At 39.7% G+C, this 24,555-nt stretch overlaps 2 protein-coding genes across 2 annotated transcripts in view; both read left to right on the plus strand.

The window, feature by feature from the left end:
* The window catches only part of ankrd33ba (ankyrin repeat domain 33ba), a 123,727-nt gene that overhangs the window by 67,360 nt on the left and 31,812 nt on the right, over positions 1-24,555 (plus strand). Inside the window, exon 2 of the mRNA XM_028803430.2 lies at positions 15,597-15,726. Coding sequence (XP_028659263.1) covers positions 15,597-15,726 — 130 coding nt within the window. The remainder of the gene's footprint in view (positions 1-15,596; positions 15,727-24,555) is intronic.
* Positions 8,479-24,555, plus strand: part of LOC127528438 (uncharacterized) — a 398,423-nt gene continuing 382,346 nt past the window's right edge. Inside the window, exon 1 of the mRNA XM_051929307.1 lies at positions 8,479-8,588. The gene's annotated coding sequence lies outside the window, so the exon portion shown is untranslated. The remainder of the gene's footprint in view (positions 8,589-24,555) is intronic.

Here is a 24,555-nt window from a genome sequence, read left to right on the forward strand (position 1 = left end):
CTTTTTATTGTTCTGACGCTCACTGGAGTCCCATATCTTCTTCTGTCATTAACTTGCCCTTCCTCTCTTTCATCTCCATCTAGATGTTCCGGTAATTGGTCTTTTACATAATGAAGTGATTGATTATCTTTCAGCTGCATCACATTAGGCTCATAGGGAAATGTCTACTCCACTGTTTTCTCAAGAAGAATACATTTGTGTTGCTAAAAACGCTGGTGAACTTTTGACATAATTTTTAATAACGGTGGTTGTAGAGTAAAGGCTTGATACTTGAACTGCTGCAGAGATTCAGAAGCTTATGAAGTTTAACCAGCATGCTGTCTCTATTTTATTAATTGTAACTTGTTTATTTGGTTATTTTTTTGTTGATTACACTGGATGATAAATAACAGAGCAAAATGCAGAAGACAGGCCGATATGGGAGAAGATGACCCGCTTTAGCATATGCATCAACGCAACGTATAACTGCCCGTGATTGAATTTCGTTTCTCTCTCTATTTAAGAAAATGACTTTTTCTAATGTTTGGCTCTGAGGTTTGTTAATTGTCTTTGCAAAAGTTATTCTAATGGGAAACTGTAAACGTTTTAATACGAATTGCATATCAAGATCTCCTTTGTTGTCTAATGTTATCTGCGGAAGATGTCCTACATTACCTTTCTTAGATACATCCTTCTTTCTACAGTAATTTGTGCGTTGGAAGACTGGACGTTGTTAACGGTTGTAGTTATTCTTCGTGATATTTTAAGTTGTTGTTTTCATCTTCCGCACAATCACCACCAACTGTTTCAGCAGAGTCTATTAATACGCATTTAACCAATTTGCAGTGTACCCAATTGACATTTTTGGACACATTTAACCAATTTACTGTGGAAAGGATCGTCCTTTTTGTCGTAATTCATTTGACTTCCTCATTTCTCGGTGCTAGAGAATGTGATCAGAATGTGAATTTCCCATTGGGATTAATAAAGTATCTATCTATCTATCTATCTATCTATCTATCTATCTATCTATCTATCTATCTATCTATCTATCTGACCATGGTCTTGTTTGAGAGGAGGGTGTGACTTGAAAAAAATCTCAAGGCAAAAGTCTCATTTGCGGGACCTGAAACAAATCTCTCTTCCAAAAAGTCTCATCGCGTTGAAGGATTTTTTTTATATAATAGAGAGATTTTTCAGTTACAGGTGAGAAAATGTACACATGGTAAGATTTACATTTATTTATGTGGCTGACACCTTTATCCAAGGTGACTTACAGAATTTGTTTTTCCAGGTGGAGCACAAGCAGGTGACGTAGCATGCCCATGGTCACACAGTGTCAGTAGTGGGTTCTGAAACCACGACGTCAGGGTCCCAAAGCTTTAACCAGTATGCCACACTGCCTGCCATGAGATAAATCAGGTTGTCCTTGATGTTACGTCCTTTATAAACCTGATGCTGAAATCTGCCTGTGATAACATTCTCTACTCTTGTTATACTGGCAGAATTCCCATGTCTATTACATATTAAATTCATATCTTACATTGTAATTTGATATTTATGAATGTAGTTTACTTAACTGACAGCTGGGCAACTACTTGATTGATATAACACCATTTTTTATTTGCTTTAATCATATATAATGTTAAAGAAAAAGGCAGAATATGGTCCACTTCAATAATGCAGTTTAATTAAAAATCAGATAAAAAAGATTTCTGTTTTTGCTGTGCTATCGATTAGGCAAGTATAATGAGATACTGATATTGAATACAAAAATTCTGGTATCATGACATCACAAATGTGTGGAATACTGTATTCCACTTCGATTTAGGCTTACACAGGTGTCAGGCAGGCACAATTTTCTGGTTTCTTTGATCACACTGCTGTCAGCTCCGTGCTTCTGTTGAGGAGTGGAAAAAGAGTGCAAGCTGGGATGAGTTCTGCTATACACACGTGCCCCCTAGTGGACAGGCATGGTCTTGTAGGAAACTTGGAACTGAGCCACACTGCCAGCTTTTTAGCAAACAGGCTGAGGGACAGTTTCTGGCAAACGAGATGTTGGAACTATACCAGTAAAGCTGTCCCAGATGCAGGAGCAGTATAGCATTACTTACCAGGTTGGAATGTAGGGGAGCTGGAAGAAAGGATGAGAAATAACCAGTATCATATGGGAGTGGTTGGGTTACTGGCGGTATGTGGAGAGAGAAGGAGCAGCAAATATACCTTCTGGGTAAGATTTAAGTGTCAGGTATACCTTTTACACATAAACAAAATTCAGGGGAAATATCCAAAATTAAATGAGGTCCAAGAAAGTGTTTGCTGAAAAGCCTCTAGATGCACAAAGAGGGAATCTCTGTGGCTACCTACACTGGACAGTTTCTTGTGCCTCACGTATGACTGAAGAAGAAACAATGACTCAGGGGTGGAGAGCTGCAGTTGTACCATTTCTGTACTTGTTGCATGTATTGGAAAAAATGAGTTTTGTGGCAAAGAAGTAAACTGACGGCTAATTAAAAGTTTTTTGGAGTTGTTGGAGATGCCACATTCCAAGATGACTAAATCTAGTAAAGGGTTTGCCTTTTATCTTATTTTTTTATGTGCTTTGTGACTCACTAAAAGATGTATATAATGTCAATAGAATATTGATTAATGACTTGGTACTTCCTCTGAAAAAGTATTGGCATTAAACAAAATAAATATGATGTATAGTGCCTTCAGAAAGTATTCAGACCCCCTTCACTTTTACCACAGTTGTTATGTTGCTTTGCTTGTGATTAAATAATTTCAATTAATTTTTCCCTAATCCAACAACAAGTGACAAAACAAAAACGGGATTTTAGGAATTATTCCAGATTTAAAAATGAAAACTGAAATATCGCACTGACACGAGTATTCAGACCCTTTGCTATGACACTTGGCTCAGGTGCATCCCATTCTATTGATCGTCACTGAGATGTTTTTACTCCTTGTTTGGAGTCCACCTGTGGTTAATTCAGTTGATTGGACGTGATCAGGAAAGGCACACGCCTGTCTGTAGAAGTTACAGTTGACCATGTGTACCAGAGCAAAGTCTAAGTCACAAGGTCGAAGGAAATACCTGCAGAAATTAGAGACAGGATTATGTGGAGAAATAGATCTCAGGAAAGCTGCAAAAACACCCTGCACCATTGAAGGCTCCCTAGAGCACAGTGGCCTCTTAAATGGAATAGATTTGAACGACCACGACTCTTCCTAGAGTTGTATGAGCAATTGAAGGAGAAGGGGCTTGGTAATAGAGGTTACCAAGAACCTGATGGTTACTCTGGCTGAGCTACAGGGAACTTGTGTGGAGAAGATATAACCTTCTAGAAGGACAACTATCATTGCAACATTCCACTAATCTGGGTTTTTGGGAGAGTAAAGTTTATGGAGTATGCAAATGGTACCTAAAAGACTCTCAGACTATGAGCAATAGGATTCTCCAGTCTGATAAAACCAAGACTAAGCTGTTAGGCCTCAATTCCAAGAGATACATCTGGATGAAACTGGCACTGCTCATCACCTTTACAGTAACATTCCAAAATTGAAGCATAGTGGTGATAGTCTCATGCTGTGGGGTTGTTTGTCAGAGGCAGAGACATGGAGACTGGACAGGGTTGAGGGACAGCTGGGTGGAGCAAAACACAGCGATTTTCTAAGTGAAAAACAGCCCCAGAGTTCTCTGAACCTCAGACTGGGCAGAAGTTTCACCTTCCTTATGAGAATGACTCTTAGCCAGGACAACAACGGAGTGGTTTAGGGTTAACTCCGTGAATGCTCTTGAGTGGCCAAGCCTGTGCCCAGACTTGAACCCAATTGAACATCTTTGGAGAGACCTGAAAATAGCTGTCCACTGGTGGTCTCCATCCAGCCTGATTGACGCCGAGGGGGATCTACAGAGAAGACTGGCAAAAAATATCCAAATCCAGGTGTGTGAAGCATCTAGGCTGTAATCGCTGCCAAAACTATCTCAACAAAGTGCTGAGTGAAGAGTTTTGAATTATTGGGCAATGTGATATTTCAGCTTTTATATTTAGTAAATTTGCAAAATTCAGAAAAAATTGTTTTCATTTTCCACATTCCAAGATGTTGCCTAGTGAAGAAAAAGTGAATTTAAATGATTTTAATATAAGACTACGGCATAGCAAAAATAGGGTAAAAAAGTGAAGGGGTCTGAATTGTTTCAGAAGGCACTGTTTCTACAGTTTGCCACTGATGCAGAGATGTACCTATCATAAAAAAAACAGACAGGGTGAGGCTAACCGGTTTTGAAATAAAGTAGTATTGGAGAGGATTACACATACGGTGATATACAGTAATAAGTCAGAACAGTAGAGCAGCCTTTTATAAAGAATTAAGAAGAATGGTGTTGGAAGGCTTGTGTCAAGTGGGTTAAGAAATGGTCAGGAAAGCGATTGGCACAAGTGGGTAGTGTGCGCTCAGGGAACTGTGTTCTTTGTATGTCCCCTATGCAGTAGGTGTCATTATACAGTGAGATGGAAGCAGAAGTACACCATCTATCACTCCTTTTGTTTTACACATGGGGACGTAACTTAACAATCATCTAGTGTTTGAAAGAGTGTTTGAAAGTATTAAAATTCAATAAGTCTAACCGTAGATGACAAACACCATAAATAAATTTGACCTGGGAAGGAATCATTGTGCAGGCCAAAGTGTGCCTTTTGATTTGGGGACTAGGCTACCTGGGGTGAGGCTTGCTTTTGGGTTCCGGATCAGGAGAGTACTGCTCCTGTTTTGGATATTTTGTGGCCTTCACCATTATATTATTTTGAGGGACATGTAATTTAAAAAAATATTGTATATTTGCTAGGGCTGCCGTGATTAATCTATGTAATCAACTAATCGACTAAAAATTTCAATCATATGATATTTTCTTAATCGACTAGTTGTTGCTGCCCCTACCCCACATTGCATGCCAGCATACACCGACTCTTTGTGTGGTTTTTGTGTAAACCAATCATGGCGACAGCGGCACCAAGTTCAGCAGAAGATGGTTCCTGCAAATATCAGGCAAAATTGTGTGGGAGTATTTCAAATGAAAATCAGTGAAAAAGGTTAATTGAGTAAAAAAACATATGGGGTTCCATAACCTCACTAGCTCAATGCACAGACACCTGAAGAAGACGAATACTGAAGTATAGCAGGGGACAGGGCCAATGATACAGTAAGTAGCCCACTTACACTGACTTAGCTGTTCAACAGTAGTTCTTTTGGTGTTGTGAAATACACGCTAGTGACTAGGCATTGAAACTAAAGTTAGAGACACAGTTTTGCTTCAGACGGGGCAGATACATTGTCTGCTAAATGCATTTGTCATTTGCCACCATTATTACTCACGAGTGCATTAAAGTAAAATAATGTTTCAGTACATATGCTAGTTAAATATGATATGCATTTTCACTCTTTGCCACATATTTATGCCACTGCCAGCAACACATGACTCTTTAACTGTCACCTTGTGAATCTGAAGGAAATCTGCTTATCAGCAGTTGTCAAAATTGAGCAGTAATAACATCCAATATCAACATAGCTCAGTTTTATAAAGTACTGTATATACTCGTGGATAAGTTCTCCCACGTATTAGTCGGGGCTTGATTTTACCGTATAATTTCCAGTATTTTATAATGTCAGTCGTATGACTTGAATGTGGAACCACACAGTAATACCTTAACTATTCCGAAGCAACGTTTGTACTGATTTGTGTTTGTTGTATCTCACACCCTCATACACCTTTATCGTAAGAGCATCCCTTATCTACGATTGAGCGTTCAATCAGAAGAAAATATGAAGCTGGTTTTAAATTAAACATCGTTGAAGTGGTGAAAGAAATTGGTAACTGCGCTGCTGCAACAAAATTCAATGTGTCTGAGAAACTGATGCGAGTTCGGAGGAGGCAAGAAGATGTAAAAAAAAAAAAAAAAAAAAAAAGTTAAGTGTCGCACTTTTGAACGGGTGTATAAGTCGGGGTCTGATTTTATGATCGATTTTTCAGGTTTCAAGACCCAACTTATACGCTAGTATATACGGTATTTGTATGAATTTTCTCTAATGATTAAGTTAGAAATAAATCACATTCATTAAGTGATCAGGCTGACTTAGTAAGATGTTTTCTTTTTTTAATCCAGCATAGTTGACGCATTTGATCCAAACTGAAAGAGAGTTTACTTCAGAGCCTGCAGGTGAGCTACTGCTGGAAAGTTGGATCTTTTTGGAAAGACACACAATTTCTAGTGCAGTTGAGATCACCAAATGTGCAGACTGTGCTGCTGAGCAAAATCCTGTTGAAAAGGCTATGCATATTTTAAGTATAATTTCTGGGCTGTTCCCAGGTTCTCTGACAAATCAGTATAGACGGTCTGATGATTGTCCAGCTGCCTTTGTCTCACCATAATGGATCGCCCTGGAAGAGTTATACTGAATGCTGCCTATGAAGTGTTTTTTGTTATAAAGGTTTTCTTTCCGTTCACTTTGGCTCCTATGTCTGAAACGATTACAAAGAGGCACATTTTTGTAGCAGAAGAACTGGTCTGAATGAACTCATTTGTATGTGGCACAGAACCTTTTGCACAGGATTTTTGATGGATTATTAATGTGCGCTTACCATATGAGATAACCTACTGATTAAGATACCTATTGTGAATTTCCCCTTGGGATTAATAAAGTGTCTGTCTATCTATCTATCTATCTATTCAGTTGCTTTTGAAAAAGTGAAAAACTGTACATCAAGAACTTAAACTGAACAAATAGATTTACAGGCATATTGTCTATTAATTTATAAATAATTAATACTTAAATGTGATGATGACAATAACAAACAACCGGAATTTTAAAAAAATGCTTGTTGTGCCAACATTGCACACTTCAGAACTAAGCGTGAAGCTGCACCAAAGTCAGTGGTTCAAAAAGGACAGTTACTAAAAAATTTAATGTATAATCAATCATTTAATACTTTGTGGCTGCCAAAGGATAGAATATTGGTTTAAACTCAGTCTTCTCTTCAAGAGATATGGATCACCCATCACCTGAAATATGATTTCAGTCTGTATGATTTATACATTTTAATTATTTTTATGCTGCTTTATGCCAAATATACATAGCAGCTATATTTATGATGACTATAAAGAGCATGCATACCAAGACGGTGGAATTGTGAAGTAAAGTATGGAGTCATTTAGGGGTATGAAAGTCCTTCATGACTTCTTCGCATTGGAGAGACAAATTCATGAAACATATGTGAGAAGCTGTAGGGTCTGTGGCAGTGAACTATGGAATCCTGGGAAGAACAGATTTGAGTGGTCAGGTGTAGAGGGTCACAGAACTATCCAGATGCTCTCCACACGCTTGCTAGCTACACAACTCTCAGCTCGTCTTGCCATAACTATTGATTGACTATTTCTGTGAGACATTTAACCCTCATTTTAGTGCTGTGTAAAGAGTGAGGGGAGCTAATCTAACAAATCACACTGAAAGGTTATATTTAGCAATGACCAAATACAAAATTAACAAGCATTCTGATGGGGAGCTGCATTCTCATTGTTTAACATTTGCTCTAAAGAGTCTCTGCTTTCTGCTTGTATCAATGAAAAGCAGCAAACAGTGGACCACTTTTTTATGGGCTGAAGGTGTGCCAGGGGTCAAAATCACACAGGAGGCTTTCTGTACAATATGCAGACAACATTTTGCCATGGTGGAGTATTTACGAAATGATCGAGAACTTCAAAAATGGTCGGACTATCATGTCTCCCTTCCTGTTTATCCTCCACAAAACAGACTTCCAGTACAGTACCAGTGCTTGCCATATACAAAAATTCTCAGATGATTTCTCCATTATCAGCTGCATGAATAGTGGAGATGAGTCAAAGTACAGGAGTCTCGTGTTACAGAAAGAACCACCTGCAGCTCAGTATCAGTAAGGCAAAAGAGTTGGTGGTGGACTTCTGGTATGCCAAAGAGCCTCTGAAACCACTCACCATTCAGGGGGGGATGCAGAATTGGTGCAGAGATTCAAGTACCAGGGGGTTCATGAAAACAGCAAGCTGGACTGATCTGACAAGACATTGGTGCTGTACAAGAAGCGGCAGAACAGACTACTTCTGAGGAGACCCAGGTTTTGTGATGTATGCAGCACTCTGCTGGAAATATTTTACCAGTCCATAGCAGCCAATGTATTGTTCTATGCTGTGGTCTCCTGGATAAGAAACTTGAGTTCAAAAGATGAACAGTACCAGAACAAACTTACCAGGAAAGCCAGCTGCATCACAGGACTGACCCTGGGTACACTAGAACTTGTTGTTGAAACAGAATGATGGCAGATATTGGTTTTCAGGCTCATTCTACTAGGAACGGTGTGCTAATAGAAAAAGCTGACAGAGATGGGAGTAGATTCATACCTGGTGGCATGGATCGTGGACTATCTTACAAACAGACCTCAGTACGTGCGTCTCGAGAACTGCAGGTCTGACATTGTGGTCAGCAGAAGAGGAGCGGCGCAGGGGACTGTACTTTCTCCAGTCCTGTTCAGCCTATATACATCAGACTTCCAATACAACTCGGAGTCCTGCCGCGTGCAAGTTCTCTGACAACACTGCTATTGTGGGCTGCATCAGGAGTGGGCAAGAGGAGGAGTATAGGAACCTAATCAAGGACTTTGTTAAATGGTGCGACTCAAACCACCTACACCTGAACACCAGCACAACCAAAGAGCTGGTGGTGGATTTTAGGAGGCCCAGGCCCCTCCTGGACCCCGTGATCATCAGAGGTGACTGTGTGCAGATGGTGCAGACCTATAAATACCTGGGAATGCAGCTGGATGATAAATTGGACTGGACTGCCAATACTGATGCTCTGTGCAAGAGAGGACAGAGCCGGCTATACTTCCTTAGAAGGCTGGTGTCCTTCAACATCTGCAGTAAGATGCTGCAGATGTTCTATCAGACGGTTGTGGCGAGCGCCCTCTTCTACGTAGTGGTGTGCTGGGGAGGCAGCATAAAGAAGAGGGACGCCTCACGCCGGGACAAACTGGTGAGGAAGGCAGGCTCTATTGTAGGCAAGGAGCTGGACAGTTTGACATCTGTGGCAGAGCGATGGGCGCTGAGCAGGCTCCTGTCAATCATGGAGAATCCACTGCATCCACTAAATAGTATCATCTCCAGACAGAGGAGCAGCTTCAATGACAGACTGCTGTCACCGTCCTGCTCCACTGACAGACTGAGGAGATCGTTCCTCCCCCACACTATGCGACTCTTCATTTCCACCCCCATGGGGTAAACGTTAACATTATACAAAGTTATTGTCTGTTATACCTGCATTGTTATCAATCTTTAATTTAATATTGTTTTTTATCAGTATGCTGCTGCTGGAGTATGTGAATTTCCCCTTGGGATTAATAAAGTATCTATCTATCTATCTCTTTGTTTTCTATGTTTCTGATGCTGTATATGTTTAAATTTCCCCTTGGGACTAATAAAGTATTTATTTAATCAAAGTGTTGAGCACAAAGAAAGCGTGGGACTGTTCATGTCCAATGCCAAAGACAACATCGACCAAGTCTGTACAATGCTTCTGACTAACTAACAAGGACTTCTGCCCCGGTACACCTTTAGCCCATAAAACAACAAAAATCAGATCACTGCTCGCTGCTCTTCTTTGGTGCAAATGGAGGGTGGGGTAGCCATGTTTATTCCAAGAAAACAACAAGAGAAATTTACTGATCAGTGTTGAAACTTTACCACAGAGACTTTGCCATATTAGCACATGTGTGAGGGGAAACCTGCATAGCCAGCTCAAACAAAATTATCACAAAAGAGTGGATAGTTATTGAATAACCCGTGTATTAAAAAATAAAATTTACAAAGTCAGTCGGCTTCAATTCCAGCAACTTTCTGTTTAAGACCGTGTGTAAGATGTATATTTTATTGCCTTCATCCATCAGCAGTCACTTTTGTCGCAGTTGGGCAAGAAGTATTTCTTTGTTTTGGTAATGTGAGAGATGAACAGTAAGAGTGACCTGTGTGGATAGCGCTTTGAGTACTGAGAAAAGCGCTATATAAATGTAATGAATTATTATTATTATTATTTTATTATTTGTAAAGTTTTCTCCAGCAGTTTAATAAAGATACTGGGCATAAATGCAGTTATCCTGTTTTCTCTTTGACCACAAAACAGAAACAGTCATCTTTATCACTTTCTAATATGTCTGTATTTTGAGCAATTGCAGAAATCTTTTTGTACCCTCTGTGCTCTGTTTAAGTCGTTTTAAATTCCTGTACTACCATGCAAAGTATATTAGTGTTTTTAAGTAAGTTCAGGAATAGTGCTACTCTGTGTGTCTGTCGGCGTGTCTGTGACTTCATTTGGAAGATGTTCCTATTTGCTTGAATCCTGCGTCTGAACACACTAATCTTGTCGCTGAGTAACTCAATTTCCTCACATACAAATTGTTAATGAGATCTTCTTGGTCATGTCAGGACTTTTATCTGACTGCTCTGAGTGAGCTTTTCTAATGCCTTGTCACATTTCCTTGTGGCTTAGACATGCAATGTTTTTTATATTAATGTCACAGGTTTGTATTCTTTAGCAGTCTAAGTTAAGAACATATGTGATTAAATAAACTTTTGTCTTCCCTTACCTCACACTTTCTGTCTTCCTTATCTAAAGCTATTTTATCTAGGAGGAGGAGGTTAGGAGCTCATGCTGATACAGCGCATTGCCGCACCCACCACATGACAAACCAACTCAGGATCCCAGATTAGGACCCGGGTGACACCTCAGCACCACACTACTTCAGATGGAATGGGACAGTGTGAGGTTTTTTTTTTTTAATGGTGGCTGGAGTGCCAGTTCTGCCACCAACCCCCAGGTGTTTCCCTGCAGGTTGGATGCAGATTAATGTTATACCCAGGATGGAGCAATTGCAGGTTAAGGGCCTTGCTCAAGGACCCAGTGAAGTAGAGTCACTTTTGGCGTTACGGGATTCGAACCGGCAACCTTCCGATTATCAGTGCAAATCCCTAGCTTCAGAGCCACCACTCCGCTCTTATTTTATCTAGAATGAATTATAATTAGAGAAGACCCATCAGTATGTTTGAACATACAGTATGTACATTGTCACACGCGTATGATTGGGAGGCAGCAAAAGGGCCTAAATAATAATAGTACCACACCAGACCAGGGGGTGGCGAGCTGCACTGACTTTCTCTCTGAATCCTCTGCAGACCATCCACGGGAAATCCCGCTAGGTCCCGGCGCCTTTGATGACATCACTTCCGGTGTCGGCGATGACATCACTTTCGTCTCTGGTCCAGATTACGTCACTTCCTGTCCCGGCCTTTAAAGCCACCATATTTGCAATCTTAAATCAGTTCTGTTTTGTGACACCAACCTGTGAACAACTCAACAAAAATACCCATTTGCAGCCAGGACATGATATAAGGGTGGCTGCCCCAAACAGACAACATATTCTGCAAAACAGACTCACTCACTCATCAACAAAAACATTATTTCCTGAAATTTGAGAAACTAAATATCCAAAATCTCGAAAGTGCCTTGATGGATTGAAATTTGGTGACAATTTAGAAAAAACAAAATTAGCAGATATGTGTTTTTTATAAATTGATATTTGTTGTTCATCATACTCTAGCGAATGGGACATTCTTACCCACTGTGTCCACTTTTAGATATAGTGAGAAATAAGGTGTGCTGGTTTACTCAAATGAAAGAGAACTGAAGTGAAATGGACAAAGTTTGGCAAGGCTCAAAGAAGACATCTGGAAGTCTTTTCCAGGCCCTGTGGCTGTGAGCGTCGTCAGTTTTGCTTAAATGATCCAGTAAGAAAGGTATTTAAAATTAGATATTAATTTTAATAATAATTTTTTAAAATATAATACCTACTCTTAGTTTTATTGACAACCTTGTAGAAAATACTCATGTGGGGACTACAAATCCCATCAGTCAGTGTGCTGCTCAGATGATTCATCAGCCCTCACAATGTTGAAATAATGCGGCATGTCATTATTTTTTTTTTCTTAGCCACTTTGAAGTAACCATTTCATTGTCTTGCTGGATTAACGCAGTTAAAAAACATCTTTTTGTCTTATCTTAGACAAACTGAATTTACAAAGAAGCCTTTCCCCCATTTATTTTAATTTGGACTCTTTTCTAAGAAATATGTTGCCAAATCCAGTTCTTTTGTACATGTGCACATGTAATGTAATGTATTCAAATGGAGACTCAGGTGTTTTGCTTCTCATTACCAATTGCGATGTTATATTTGAAATAAACTGCAAAGCGAGATTCAGGCCGCCTGACAGTGGTGGCGTGATGCACTTGGCCAAGCGTGCACTTCATCTGACTGTGTTCACCATATGTGACAAAAAATCTGAAATGAACTGATTGTGCTACATTTTTTTTATCAGTGCATAGCCATGAATTTTTGAAAAAGGTAACACTTTTGTCCACCTGCATATCGTCATTACGCTCACAATACCAATCAACGATCTACGAAGTAAAAAAAAAAAACAGAGAGAAAATGCAAAATGGAAAACACACAGTGAATGAACCGATGGAGCCAGGTTATGATTGAACAGAATGAAGCACAATTTTTTTTCTATAGCTGATGGAGATGCTGTTTTTCAGAATGTGATAAAAACAGGACAGTGTTTTTCAGTGTATCAAAGTAATTAGTAATATTTATTCAATCCCACTAAACAATGAGGCAGTACTAATTATAGGTTTTGATGCCATTGCAGAGATTTTTAGCAACTTTTAATTAATCATCTTTAAATCACCTTTGTGAGATTACCAAACACTGCATTACACCGTTCTACAGCAATCTCTATGTAGCATGTTCATCAGTAAGCACCTCAAGAGAACTAATAATTTTATCCCCTGGTAAAAAAAAATACAAATATTATATACTGGAAAGTACTTAGTTACATAGGATGGATCAGAAGTACAACTAATCAACATGTACAGTACTTACGTAACTCTTACAACCTGAGCAGATAAAAAATGGGCTGAACGATCGTTTAAAAATCTTTTGCTGTATCATACAGGTGAACTATGCCAGATACAGACACAAACAGTACAGGTGTCGACTTCACACTCCTAGTAGTCAAATTGTTACAATATTTATGACTGACTTTTAATCTGGTATGAAATCATATATGTGGTGTTTCATATATTGTCCCCAAAAATATTTGAAAGAATTGTAGTAATGACTCTGTGTAAGGAATACCCAGGTGTTATGCACCAATGAAAAAGTCCACCAGATTTCAACCCTCCCATCGACTGAGCAAATACAAGCTATAGGCTGAAAACTGGAAACTGGCTTATACCACTCTTCTGATTTTTTGTGTGCTCTCACATATTACTTCACAGAACAACAGCAGATATCTACAAGTGTCACATCGGTACTTACAGTAGACTGTCCTGATCAAAACAAGTCCCAGCACTTTATTGTACGATGCATCAATCAGGAGATATCCTCCAAATACGGGGAGTACCACCTCACATTTCTGGGTCTATTAGCTCTGACTCAATAGGTCACTCACTCGCATACTTTATACCATTGGATGGCAGTCACCACGAAGTTTCCAATGATATGTAGATGTTCATATATTGACATAATGAGACACAGTGAAGGGCGTGCATAATGAAGAAAAGCACAGTTTGAAGCAGGAGCAAACGATGTAAATAGTTTCATGTAAGGTGGGCTAGAGGGGTACTTGGGTGTAAGAGTGTACTAGGGGATGAGGTTCAGAGTTTGTTTATGATTCACTGTTTAATGTTCAAAATGTTCTGAACCTGGATCCCTGTTTGGAGATGTTTTGGATTGGGAAGGGGAAGCCATGGTGCCAAATGCTGTAGCTATTTATTTCTTTGTGTTATCAACATGAAACTTTAGACTGGTACAGCTGGCATGTCTGTGTGTTCAGAGGTGAAAAAACCGCCCTGGCGTTACTTGTACATGAGATATACTGTATCAGAAAGCAAAAATGTGAAAATATTACTGTGAGCGCCTGCTATTTTTCCCTAGTTTAGCAGAAGTTTCTAAGTAAACAAATGTTTAAATTTGACACAAACACATTTGAGAAGTGATCTGTCGGGTTTTAGTGAAAAAATCACTGTCCTGACTTTATTTTTTGAATAATAAGGCTTTGGGGTACCCCACCTCAATATAGAGATTGCTGAAAAATGCCCCCAGGGTGTAAGGGGGTTTTTAACTCAGAAAATATCCCAGGTGAAGCTGGGTAACAAAGCTATTATTACAATAAAGACAACTCATATTCAAGATGTTCATATTTCAAATGGAATTTATTAAATCATTTGCAGTTCAGATATTGACCATATGAAAAATGTATAGTTGAATTAATGTTATGAAGAAAGGTGTTACATATGAACTGGTCCTGATAAATGTTTGAATTAAATAATAATTTGTTGTTCAAAGTTACGTTTGTAGTGATGAGTGAACCCTGCTGAATTCGCTTTGCCTTGAGTTTGGCAAAACCCTTAAAATGTTGGAGTATTTTAGCGAACTCAGCGAAATGCATTGAAGCCAATAAGGAAGATAACACAGAACTAGTTTTGAGTGGATTATAATGGTGCAGTGGTCTTTTAAGCGTCCCTGAGGAAGTGTCTGACAACTATACTGGCATGATTATTACAGCCAAAAATGGGACTCGTGTGGTGAGGCAGCAGTGCTAACCTCATTGTGTCACTGTGCCTCTTAGTGATATAGTTATATTTAGCTATTCCGTTATTTCACCGAGTAATATTTTCTGTTTGTTTGCACTAATGTGATCTTTACTCTACGGCTATGTGCCGTTGTGAAGAGGGGGGCTGAACACACCCCAAGGAGACACGGTCACTCCTCTGAAACCCCTCTTAAACGGTGATACAATGGGAAACAAATTACAGTTGGTTTTTTTACCTCCTCTTTGCTCGACCAGCTGCTGGCTTGCTGCTGCTCCTGTGCTGCGTGATCTGCATTTCGTGCGGTGCTTTTGAACGTTTTAAAGTCACTGCCTTGTCTCTCTTCTCCCCCAGACATCCTCAAACACTATTCAATCTCTTTTCTTTTCTTTTTATATTTTCTGTTTGTTTCCATCCATTATCCAACCCGCTATATCCTAACTACGGGGTCACGGGAGTCTGCTGGTTGTTTGCGCTAATGCGATCTTTACTCTCATTTTTTTGAGACTTTCAAATTTTCCTACTTCCATTATCTCTAAACTAATCTGCGAATGTATCATGGGACTTGCTTCCAGTGGTTGTAAGTGTGATGTGACTTGCCTGTCTGGCGGGACGTGAAAGTGGCTCTCTGCCTCTCTTCAAAAGATCACATCTCGTCCCAAGTTTTCTGTTTTATAATAGAGAGACATTTTTCAGTGAGGATTGTAAGGCCTTATGACACCAGGAGCAGGACTGTTAATTGCTAATGAAGAAAAACAGCAGGCAGTAATAGAGAATATTGATACTGTATATTTAATAAAGAATTAAAATGAGGGATTATTTTTGTTGATGTGTTTTTTGTATAATTCTTGTAATTTTTTTTTTTTTTTTTTTTGTATCTTTTTCAGACTGGACTGCTAGTAGCCTGTTACCTGGGGTATGTCGACATTGTAATAACTCTCGCTCAGTGTCCCTATATCGATGTGAATTGGCAGGACAAAGAGGGGAACACGGCCCTCATAACGGCAGCCCAAGCAGGTGAGAGCTGCGTTACGTCTCAAAGATTAATAAATAACAAAGTGAGATTACCTGGACAGCTTTTGTCACTGCTTTTACAGGTGAAACTCTCTCCATTATCGCATAATAAGATGCAGCTTTGCTGTAAAATACAAAACACATTCAAACAAACAAACTTTATTGTGAAAGTGCCTTTCTATAGCAAACACCGCACTAAAGCACTTTACAAGTACAGGTCATAATAACACTTGTTTTCTGTGGCTATTGTTATATTCAGAGTACAAGTGGGTGAAGTAACTTCCTCAGGGTCACACAATGAAACAGAATTAAACTGGAAACCTTGTGCTTTGGATTCCAGCTGTTTAGCCGCTACTCTGTTCCACATATGTTCAATGAAAGCAACATCAAGGAGATTTTATTGGGAGGCTGAAATGCTTTGTTTTCTAAATAAAGTCATTATGTCCTTGTAGCTGCAGGAGTGTAAGGCCAGTTCAAGCTTGGGTAAAACGCAAAATCTCTCAGTCCAAAAGTTCGTTTTAAAATATTTCGTGAAAATTGAAAGCAAACAGTCCTCACAAGAATAAAGAAAAAAGTTGTTACACAAATAGAATAAAAGGCAAAAAATTAGAAAAAACGTATCTTCTCTAAATTTAGCTTTTCTTGTCAAACTTTAGTTGTTTCTAAACTTAAAGATGCAATAAATTTACTTCTTCTTGTGTACGTTTTAAACATATGGCGCTGTACATTCTTTTTTTTTAATTTAATTGAATTTATTAAAATCAAATAACATTCCATACACATAACTCAAGTTTTACAAAAAGAAAATAAAAGGTTTGAAACAAATCAACCCCCATCCTTGAACATCCAATAAAGCACATTGTCTTTCATGTTACTTTAAAGCCGTGTGCCCTCAATGCCTTACACCTGGCAAGGCGAGTCACTAACTGAGTATAATGTTTAGTCAGAGGGGCTGGAAATAGTTAGAATATACCAATTCAATTATGGGGGTTACAGGAACCTCCCATAGACTATGCACTAACATTTAGGCAAACATTTATATAACTTAAATAACAAGCAAATGGCTCATACATTTCTCTTTTTAAACCTCGTGTATTTAATTTGCTTAGTGCCTTTAGGAAGAACAGCACTGCCATTCTCTGCATATCCCGTTCTGAACAAAGAGATGAAAATAGGTCACATTTTCTTAATGGATCACAGGACATGTTCTCGTGTACAGGTCACTGTCACTTTGATTTGCTGTGGTCATATTTGGCCTACTTACATGTGACGATGCGGGTTCGCTCCATGCTCCCAGTCAGCTTCTGGGAGCTCTGAACCCGACACCGTCAGTAATGTCACCGATGAGCTAGACAGTGAGGAACAACAAAGCAAGGGGATGGTGCAAAAAGTGCCAAAGTGCTTTGATTAAAACAACAACAATCAAAGTGTTTAAATAAATCGTGCAGTGCAGCTCAGAAATCTTTAAATAAATAATCCAATAAAAGAAGTGAACTGTTGAAGGTTAAAATCCAATAAATAGAAAAATCCTTTTTAAAACGAGGTTAAAACAATGGCTGGAAGCTGTCCCTTTAAAAACAAATCAGCCCGGTGCCTTCTTCTACTGGTGACTGGTGACTCCCCTGTTTCTTCCATCCAGGCAATGCACCAAGGGAGTCACCCTAACTGCAGCTGACCTGCCGGTCTAGAGGCTTCCCGATCCCTGGCTTCGGTTCTGCTCTCCCCAGACCAAGACTTGGGTTCCCCAGCGACCAGGACGCTCATGCTGGAGAATCCACACCCCAAGCCTACTGACTCCTGCTGTCTTCTGTGGCAAGCCATCCTTCTTCCAGTCACTCCTACTCCTCAACTCCACTACCGACTGCCCTAGGTGTCGGCCACACACCCCGATGGGGCTCACTGCTCAGCTGCCCGCAAGCCTGCACTCACTCGTTCTCACTCTCTTGCACCGGCTTTCTCCTGCCTGCTTCTTCTCTTAACCTCCGTTCACTTTTTTCTTTTTCTTTCTTCCCTCCCTAGCCACCTCGCACTTCTATTTATTACAGGGATGTGGATCAGATGTGGCAATTAGCAGCTTCCGGCACCAATCACAGATGCGGATGACTCCTCACCTGTGCACTTAAGTGAGGACCATCCGCATCACCTGGGAACTGCTGTTACCACACATACCATACCCCCTCGCTAAGCTGCGAGTGCAGCAATTATTTATTTAAAAAGTGGCTCTGTTGACTTGAGCTGTGGACCTGCTACCTTGGGATTAATAAAGTATCTATCTATCTACACCACATTACAGTACGAGCCAATAGGAGAATTCAGCTGTGCATTTCTGAGCACTGTGAGCAGAGTACTTCCTGGTGTTTGTCAGCTGATCTCTCTTTGTGTCAGCCCCCCACCTTTTGTAAGCAGCGTTGCAACTACATTCTATACGTCCACAGTGCAAATCCCATCCTCATCGCCAAGTGTATTGCAGAGGACTCGCTACAGAGCATCTCACTATGGTGAACTGTTGGTGGTCAACTGCGAACCTGCAATATCTGGCTCAGAAGTGGTCTTCTTATAGCATGAGATAGTAATCTCAGCAAAGCAGTGACTCCTTCTGATCCCTGCAAAGTGAGTGCTTCCTAGTGGTGCCAGCGGAACTCTCTAGATCTCTCTCGCAGTCCCCGGCCTTTTCTGTGTAAAGCCACCATTGCAGACTTTAAAGAGATTTTCCTTTTTGCAAATAATTATACTCTGATAGCACTTGTAAATACCTGAAAGAACTCTCCAGAAATACGTAAGATGAAATTATCAATCAGGATATTAACCCAAGCCGGACAACTGTATATGTAGCTGAATTACAATCACTGTTGTTTCCTTGTTTGTGTAATCAGAGTACTGACAGATTAGCGTCAGTGGTGAGGATTGAGCCGTCAGCCTTGTGGTTTGAATGATTTAGTCAATAGGCCACCCTGCTTGTCGAGAGTGACAGCTCTCAGTCTGAATGTTTCAAGAAATTTAGTTTCTCAAATTCACAAGTGCCACTTGGTTAAAAACTATTCTCTGAACGAGACCACAGCTCAGCTGTTCAGTACACAGCATAATGATGTCAGGGTTATTCTTTCAAAACATAAAATACAATAAAACAAAGTGTATACAAGCTACAATATGCTGTTGTGGCAGACAGTATGGGTTAGTGCTGAAAATCCACCATTTCTTCTTTAAAGACACCTGTTCAGACTGTAAAAATGTGCATTTCTTTACAAATGTATTACACAGTCTACATGTAATGCACTATAATAAAATGAAAAATGTTTATGAAGTAATGTGATGTTTACTTAAATAAAAATACTTTAAGGGTTAAACAATATTATGGAAATTCAATGTAGTATTACTGATGTGTCCGGGCAATCCAAATTAACATTTAGAGAAATCTCAAAATAAATTTTAGGATATCTAAAAACACATTAAGATGTCTTAAGTTGAATTAGAGATATCTAAAAATGTGTTCATTTCAAGATATCTTAAATATATTATAACAAATCTCAAAACAGATTTGAAGATACAGATATCTTAAAATAATACTGTGTTACGTCTGACATATCACAAATGCTGGCGACATGGTGGCACGGTTACAACGCTGCTACCTTGCAATAACAAGACGGGGCTTCGTGTCCCAGCATGGAGTTTTCTTGTTCTGCTTGTCTCTGTTTGGGTTTCCTCACACAGTCCAAAGACACACAGGTTGGGTGAACTGAAGGTGCTAACTTGTGTGTGTGTGTGTGTCTGTGAGTATTTTCACCCTGTAATGGACATGGTGCGTTATCCAAGTGTTATTCCTGCTTCGTGCCCAAAGATTGCTGGGATAGATGGCAGCTTCCCCATGATCCTGCCCTGGATTAAGTGGGTTGGGAAAATGGGTGAAATGGATATTTCAAATACATTTCAAGATGTCTTAAAATAAGACTGTAGGCATTTTGAGAAAGCTGACATGCAATTTAAAATATCTGAAAACAACTTCTTGCTAAATGGGCCGATGTTTACATTTGGACTCCCTGTCTATTTAAAGACATCTTGAAATAAAATTGAGAGGTCTCAAAATGAGCAGGAAGTTACTTGAAGATAACTGGAAATGTTTTTGAGAGATCATGTGCTTTAATATTGACTCGCGCCTCCGACTGCATATCTAAATATCTCAAATTCATTTCTTGATATCTTAAAATGGGCTTCTGCTCCATTTTGGATATCTTACAACTTATTTCAAGATATCTTTGAAAAGATAAACTTATCTCAAACTATCTGAATACCCTTTTCAAGGTATCTATAAATCGATTTGTATATTTCATTGAAAAGAGTTACTCAAAAAGAATGAGTCGTTCGCAAAATTGCCCATCACTACCTACAAACCATAAAGCCTTTGGCTTGAGAAGACAAGGCAAACAATAAATTTTTAATACGTTATTCAAATAAACAAGAAGAATGAAAAAATAGAAAAAAGGCAAACAAGTCCAAATCCACAATCCAGTAAAAAGTGACCAAAAATCCAATAACCATAAGAATAATTAGAAATAATGTTCACTAGGAAATGCACTCCACCACAATCAAGGAACCTCTGAGAGACCTCCTGTCCAGCCTGAATTATACAAGAGGGAGGGCGGCATAAACACGGCCTAAGCTCTTGGAGTTCCATCCACAGCCAAACAAAAATGCATAATACATAAATATGAAAGAAATAAACTGGTCAGTTGCTTGTCCAATGTAGGATTTTTGAATATGAGGATTTCAAAATTCTAATTATATATATTGATATAAAACTTTTCTGAGCAGGTTGCATGTTCTATTAATGGGTGGTTATTCTTGTTGTATGTGACAAAGCTGAAATATTTTTGTGACATACAGCAACATTGACAACAGGGAACACAGCCTGGGTGAAACTTAATGACAATGACATATTCGTTGCATTTTACAGTATTCATATATTTAATAAAAGTCTATCATGAAACGGCCTAACATACTAACAGAGGGGATAACTCAGAGTGGTCCATTTTTTTTTTTTTTGTGATCATTGTTTTACTGTAGCAATAAATGTACACAAGAATCATGATGACAAGCCAATTAAGAAAGTAAAAGCGTAACACAACGGCACCCCAGCTACTTTTGTAATGTGGAGGAGTGAAAATGTAGAGTTTTATGGGGCTCCACTGCAACCAGCAATGAGCTGTCTGGGTAACAACTGTTATCTTCTTCTGTACCGTTGTTCCATTACAGGTCACCACAAATTCTTCTTCTTCTTTTGGCTGCTCCCGTTAGGGGTTGCCACAGTAGATCATCTTCTTCCATATCTTTCTGTCCTCTACATCTTGTTCTGTTACACCCATCACCTGCATGTCCTCTCTCAGCACATACATAAACCTTCTCTTAGGCCTTCCTCTTTTCCTCTTCCCTGGCAGCTCTATCCTTAGCATCCTTCTCCCAATATACCCAGCATCTCTCCTCTGCACATGTCCAAACCAACGCAATCTCGCCTCTCTGACTTTGTCTCCCAACCGTCCAACTTGAGCTGACCCTCTAATGTCCTCATTTCTAATCCTGTCCATCCTCGTCACACCCAATGCAAATCTTAGCATCTTTAACTCTGCCACCTCCAGCTCTGTCTCCTGTTTTCTGGTCAGTGCCACCGTCTCCAGCCCATATAACATAGCTGGTCTCACTACCGTCCTGTAGACCTTCCCTTTCACTCTTCCTGATATCCGTCTGTCACAAATCACTCTTGACACTCTTCTCCACCCTGTCTGCACTCTCTTTTTCACCTCTCCCCACAGATTAAATAAAAAAATGAACCACTGCATGTAGGGCTTTTAAAAACCCACGCTCATACAGTAGACACTCAAAATCTTTAAGCAGTGTGGTCTAAAATCGATTCTGGGGACCCTCCAGGATTAGAGCCCCAGCAGCTTAAGCTTCAGTAGTTTCATAGTAGATCCCCCCCTGCATATTCCAACACAGTGGACATAGAGGCGTTGCTTTCCACAGCACTTGTGTTGCTTACCTACAGTTAGGCCCATAAATATTTGGACAGAGACAACTTTTTTCTAATTTTGGTTCTGTACATTACCACAATGAATTTTAAATGAAACAACTCAGATGCAGTTGAAGTGCAGACTTTCAGCTTTAATTCAGTGGGGTGAACAAAACGATTGCATAAAAATGTGAGGCAACTAAAGCATTTTTTGAACACAATCCCTTCATTTCAGGGACTCAAAAGTAATTGGACAATTGGCTCAAAGGCTATTTCATGGGCAGGTGTGGGCAAGTCCGTCGTTATGTCATTATCAATTAAGCAGATAAAAGGCCTGGAGTTGATTTGAGGTGTGGTGCTTGTATGTGGAAGATTTTGCTGTGAACAGACAACATGCGGTCAAAGGAGCTCTCCATGCAGGTGAAAGAAGCCATCCTTAAGCTGCGAAAACAGAAAAAACCCATCTGAAAAATTGCTACAATATTACGAGTGGCAAAATCTACAGTTTGGTACATCGTGAGAAAGAAAGCAAGCACTGGTGAACTCAGCAACGCAAAAAGACCTGGACGTCCACGGAAGACAACAGTGGTGGATGATCGCAGAATCATTTCCATGGTGAAGAGAAACCCCTTCACAACAGCCAACCAAGTGAACAACACTCTCCAGGGGGTAGGCCTATCGATATCCAAGTCTACCATAAAGAGAAGACTGCATGAAAGTAAATACAGAGGGTGCACTGCAAGGTGCAAGACACTCATAAGCCTCAAGAATAGAAAGGCTAGATTGGACTTTGATAAAGAACATCTAAAAAAGCCAGCACAGTTCTGGAAAAACATTCTTTGGACAGATGAAACCAAAATCAACCTCTACCAGAATGATGTAAAGAAAAAAGTATGGAGAAGGCGTGGAACAGCTCATTATCCAAAGCATACCACATCATCTGTAAAACACGGTGGAGGTAGTGTGATGGCTTGGGCATGCATGGCTGCCAGTGGCACTGGGACACTAGTGTTTATTGATGATGTGACACAGGACAGAAGCAGCCGAATGAATTCTGAGGTGTTCAGAGACATACTGTCTGCTCAAATCCAGCTAAATGCAGTCAAATTGATTGGGCGACGTTTCATGATACAGACGGACAATGACCCAAAACATACAGCCAAAGCAACCCAGGACTTTATTAAAGCAAAGAAGTGGAAAATTCTTGAATGGCCAAGTCAGTCACCTGCTCTTAACCCAACTGAGCAGGCATTTCACTTGTTGAAGACTAAACTTCAGACAGAAAGGCCCACAAACAAACAGCAACTGAAAGCCGCTGCAGTAAAGGCCTGGCAGAGCATTAAAAAAGGAGGAAACCCAGCATCTGGTGATGTCCAGGAGTTCAAGACTTCAGGCTGTCATTGCCAGCAAAGGGTTTTCAACCAAGTATTAGAAATGAACATTTTATTTCCAGTTATTTAATTTGTCCAATTACTTTTGAGCCCCTGAAATGAAGGGATTGTGTTAAAAAATGCTTTAGTTGCCTCACATTTTTTGCAATCGTTTTGTTCACCCCACTGAATTAAAGCTGAAAGTCTGCACTTCAACTGCATCGGAGTTGTTTTATTTAAAATTCATTGTGGTAATGTACAGAACCAAAATTAGAAAAAAGTTGTCTCTGTCCAAATATTTGTGGACCTAACTGTATATGCATCTAATTGGCATTTTGTACCCTTGGAATGCTGGGCACATGCACTAAAGGCGAATGATTTACCGGTGACTACAGTTTTCAGATTACAGTAAATCCCATGACCAGCAGCATTACCGTCCCTTCAAGGATTTTTCTGCCAATGCATGTAGATGAATGTCTATGTCATATATGGTTTTGGTCATATGGAAATGATGTGAAAACAATAGTGTGGAAGGAGATTGTTTTCATTTAAAACTGCCATTTTTAAATGAAAACGTATTAGTACAGATGTAGCCTGAGAGCAGAAAGGTCCAATAAAAGAAGGATCTGGAACACTGGAGTAATGTTATCCAAAGAGAAGAGATGGGGTAGGGGGCACTGCCAGTATTTCCAGTCAAACCAAGTGAACTGCAGTGGCAAAGTGGATATGAGGAGATACACATTAAAAAATGTTTCCAAGTCTTTGAAGTATGTGAGAATTGATAATTGGGATTCCATGAGTGAAATCAAACAAACATTTCTGAATACATTGTGCCAGCAGAGAGGGGAAACCAGTGGAGAGAGACTAATTAGACCAGGGTGAAATTAGAGAACGGTGTTCCTAGGAGTGCAGAGTACAGAGTAAACAGGAATGCAATAGTAACTAAAGAGGGTGGGAAGGAAGAGGGGTCAGATAGAGAGATGCCACACATCCTGGGCGCACTGACCAAGAGCTAAGGAGGAGAGGAAAGACGAACTAAAGAGTTTAAAGTCAGTCTGTAAAGATTAAGCCGTCATGAGGTCAGAAACATCAAATAGGTAGCATTCTGGCAAAAGACTTAAAAGAAAATGCCTTGTATCACATACAGTAGTCAGCCGGTTTCTTTAAAGTGCATACACTTCATAAACTCTGCTGGGCTTTGAAGCCAGATGGTGGTAGTTCATAAAACAGAAGGTTCAGTGCATGCTTCTGACTGAGAAAAAGGAAACAACCGCACTGGTGATAGTTATGTGGTAGAAGAAGAACATCCCAGCTGCCTGTTCAGTAATAAGAGTTTACTATTAGCATGTTATAATGACCCATTTCAAAGCAGCTTTCTTATATAATCATTTTTCTGCTAATATATAACCATCCCCTCATGCTGCTGTGTATTTTGCTGGAGTAACACATGTTGAGTTTTAAGTA

This window comes from Erpetoichthys calabaricus, chromosome 6 (assembly GCF_900747795.2).
Source record: "Erpetoichthys calabaricus chromosome 6, fErpCal1.3, whole genome shotgun sequence".
In the NCBI taxonomy this organism is placed as follows: domain Eukaryota; kingdom Metazoa; phylum Chordata; class Cladistia; order Polypteriformes; family Polypteridae; genus Erpetoichthys; species Erpetoichthys calabaricus.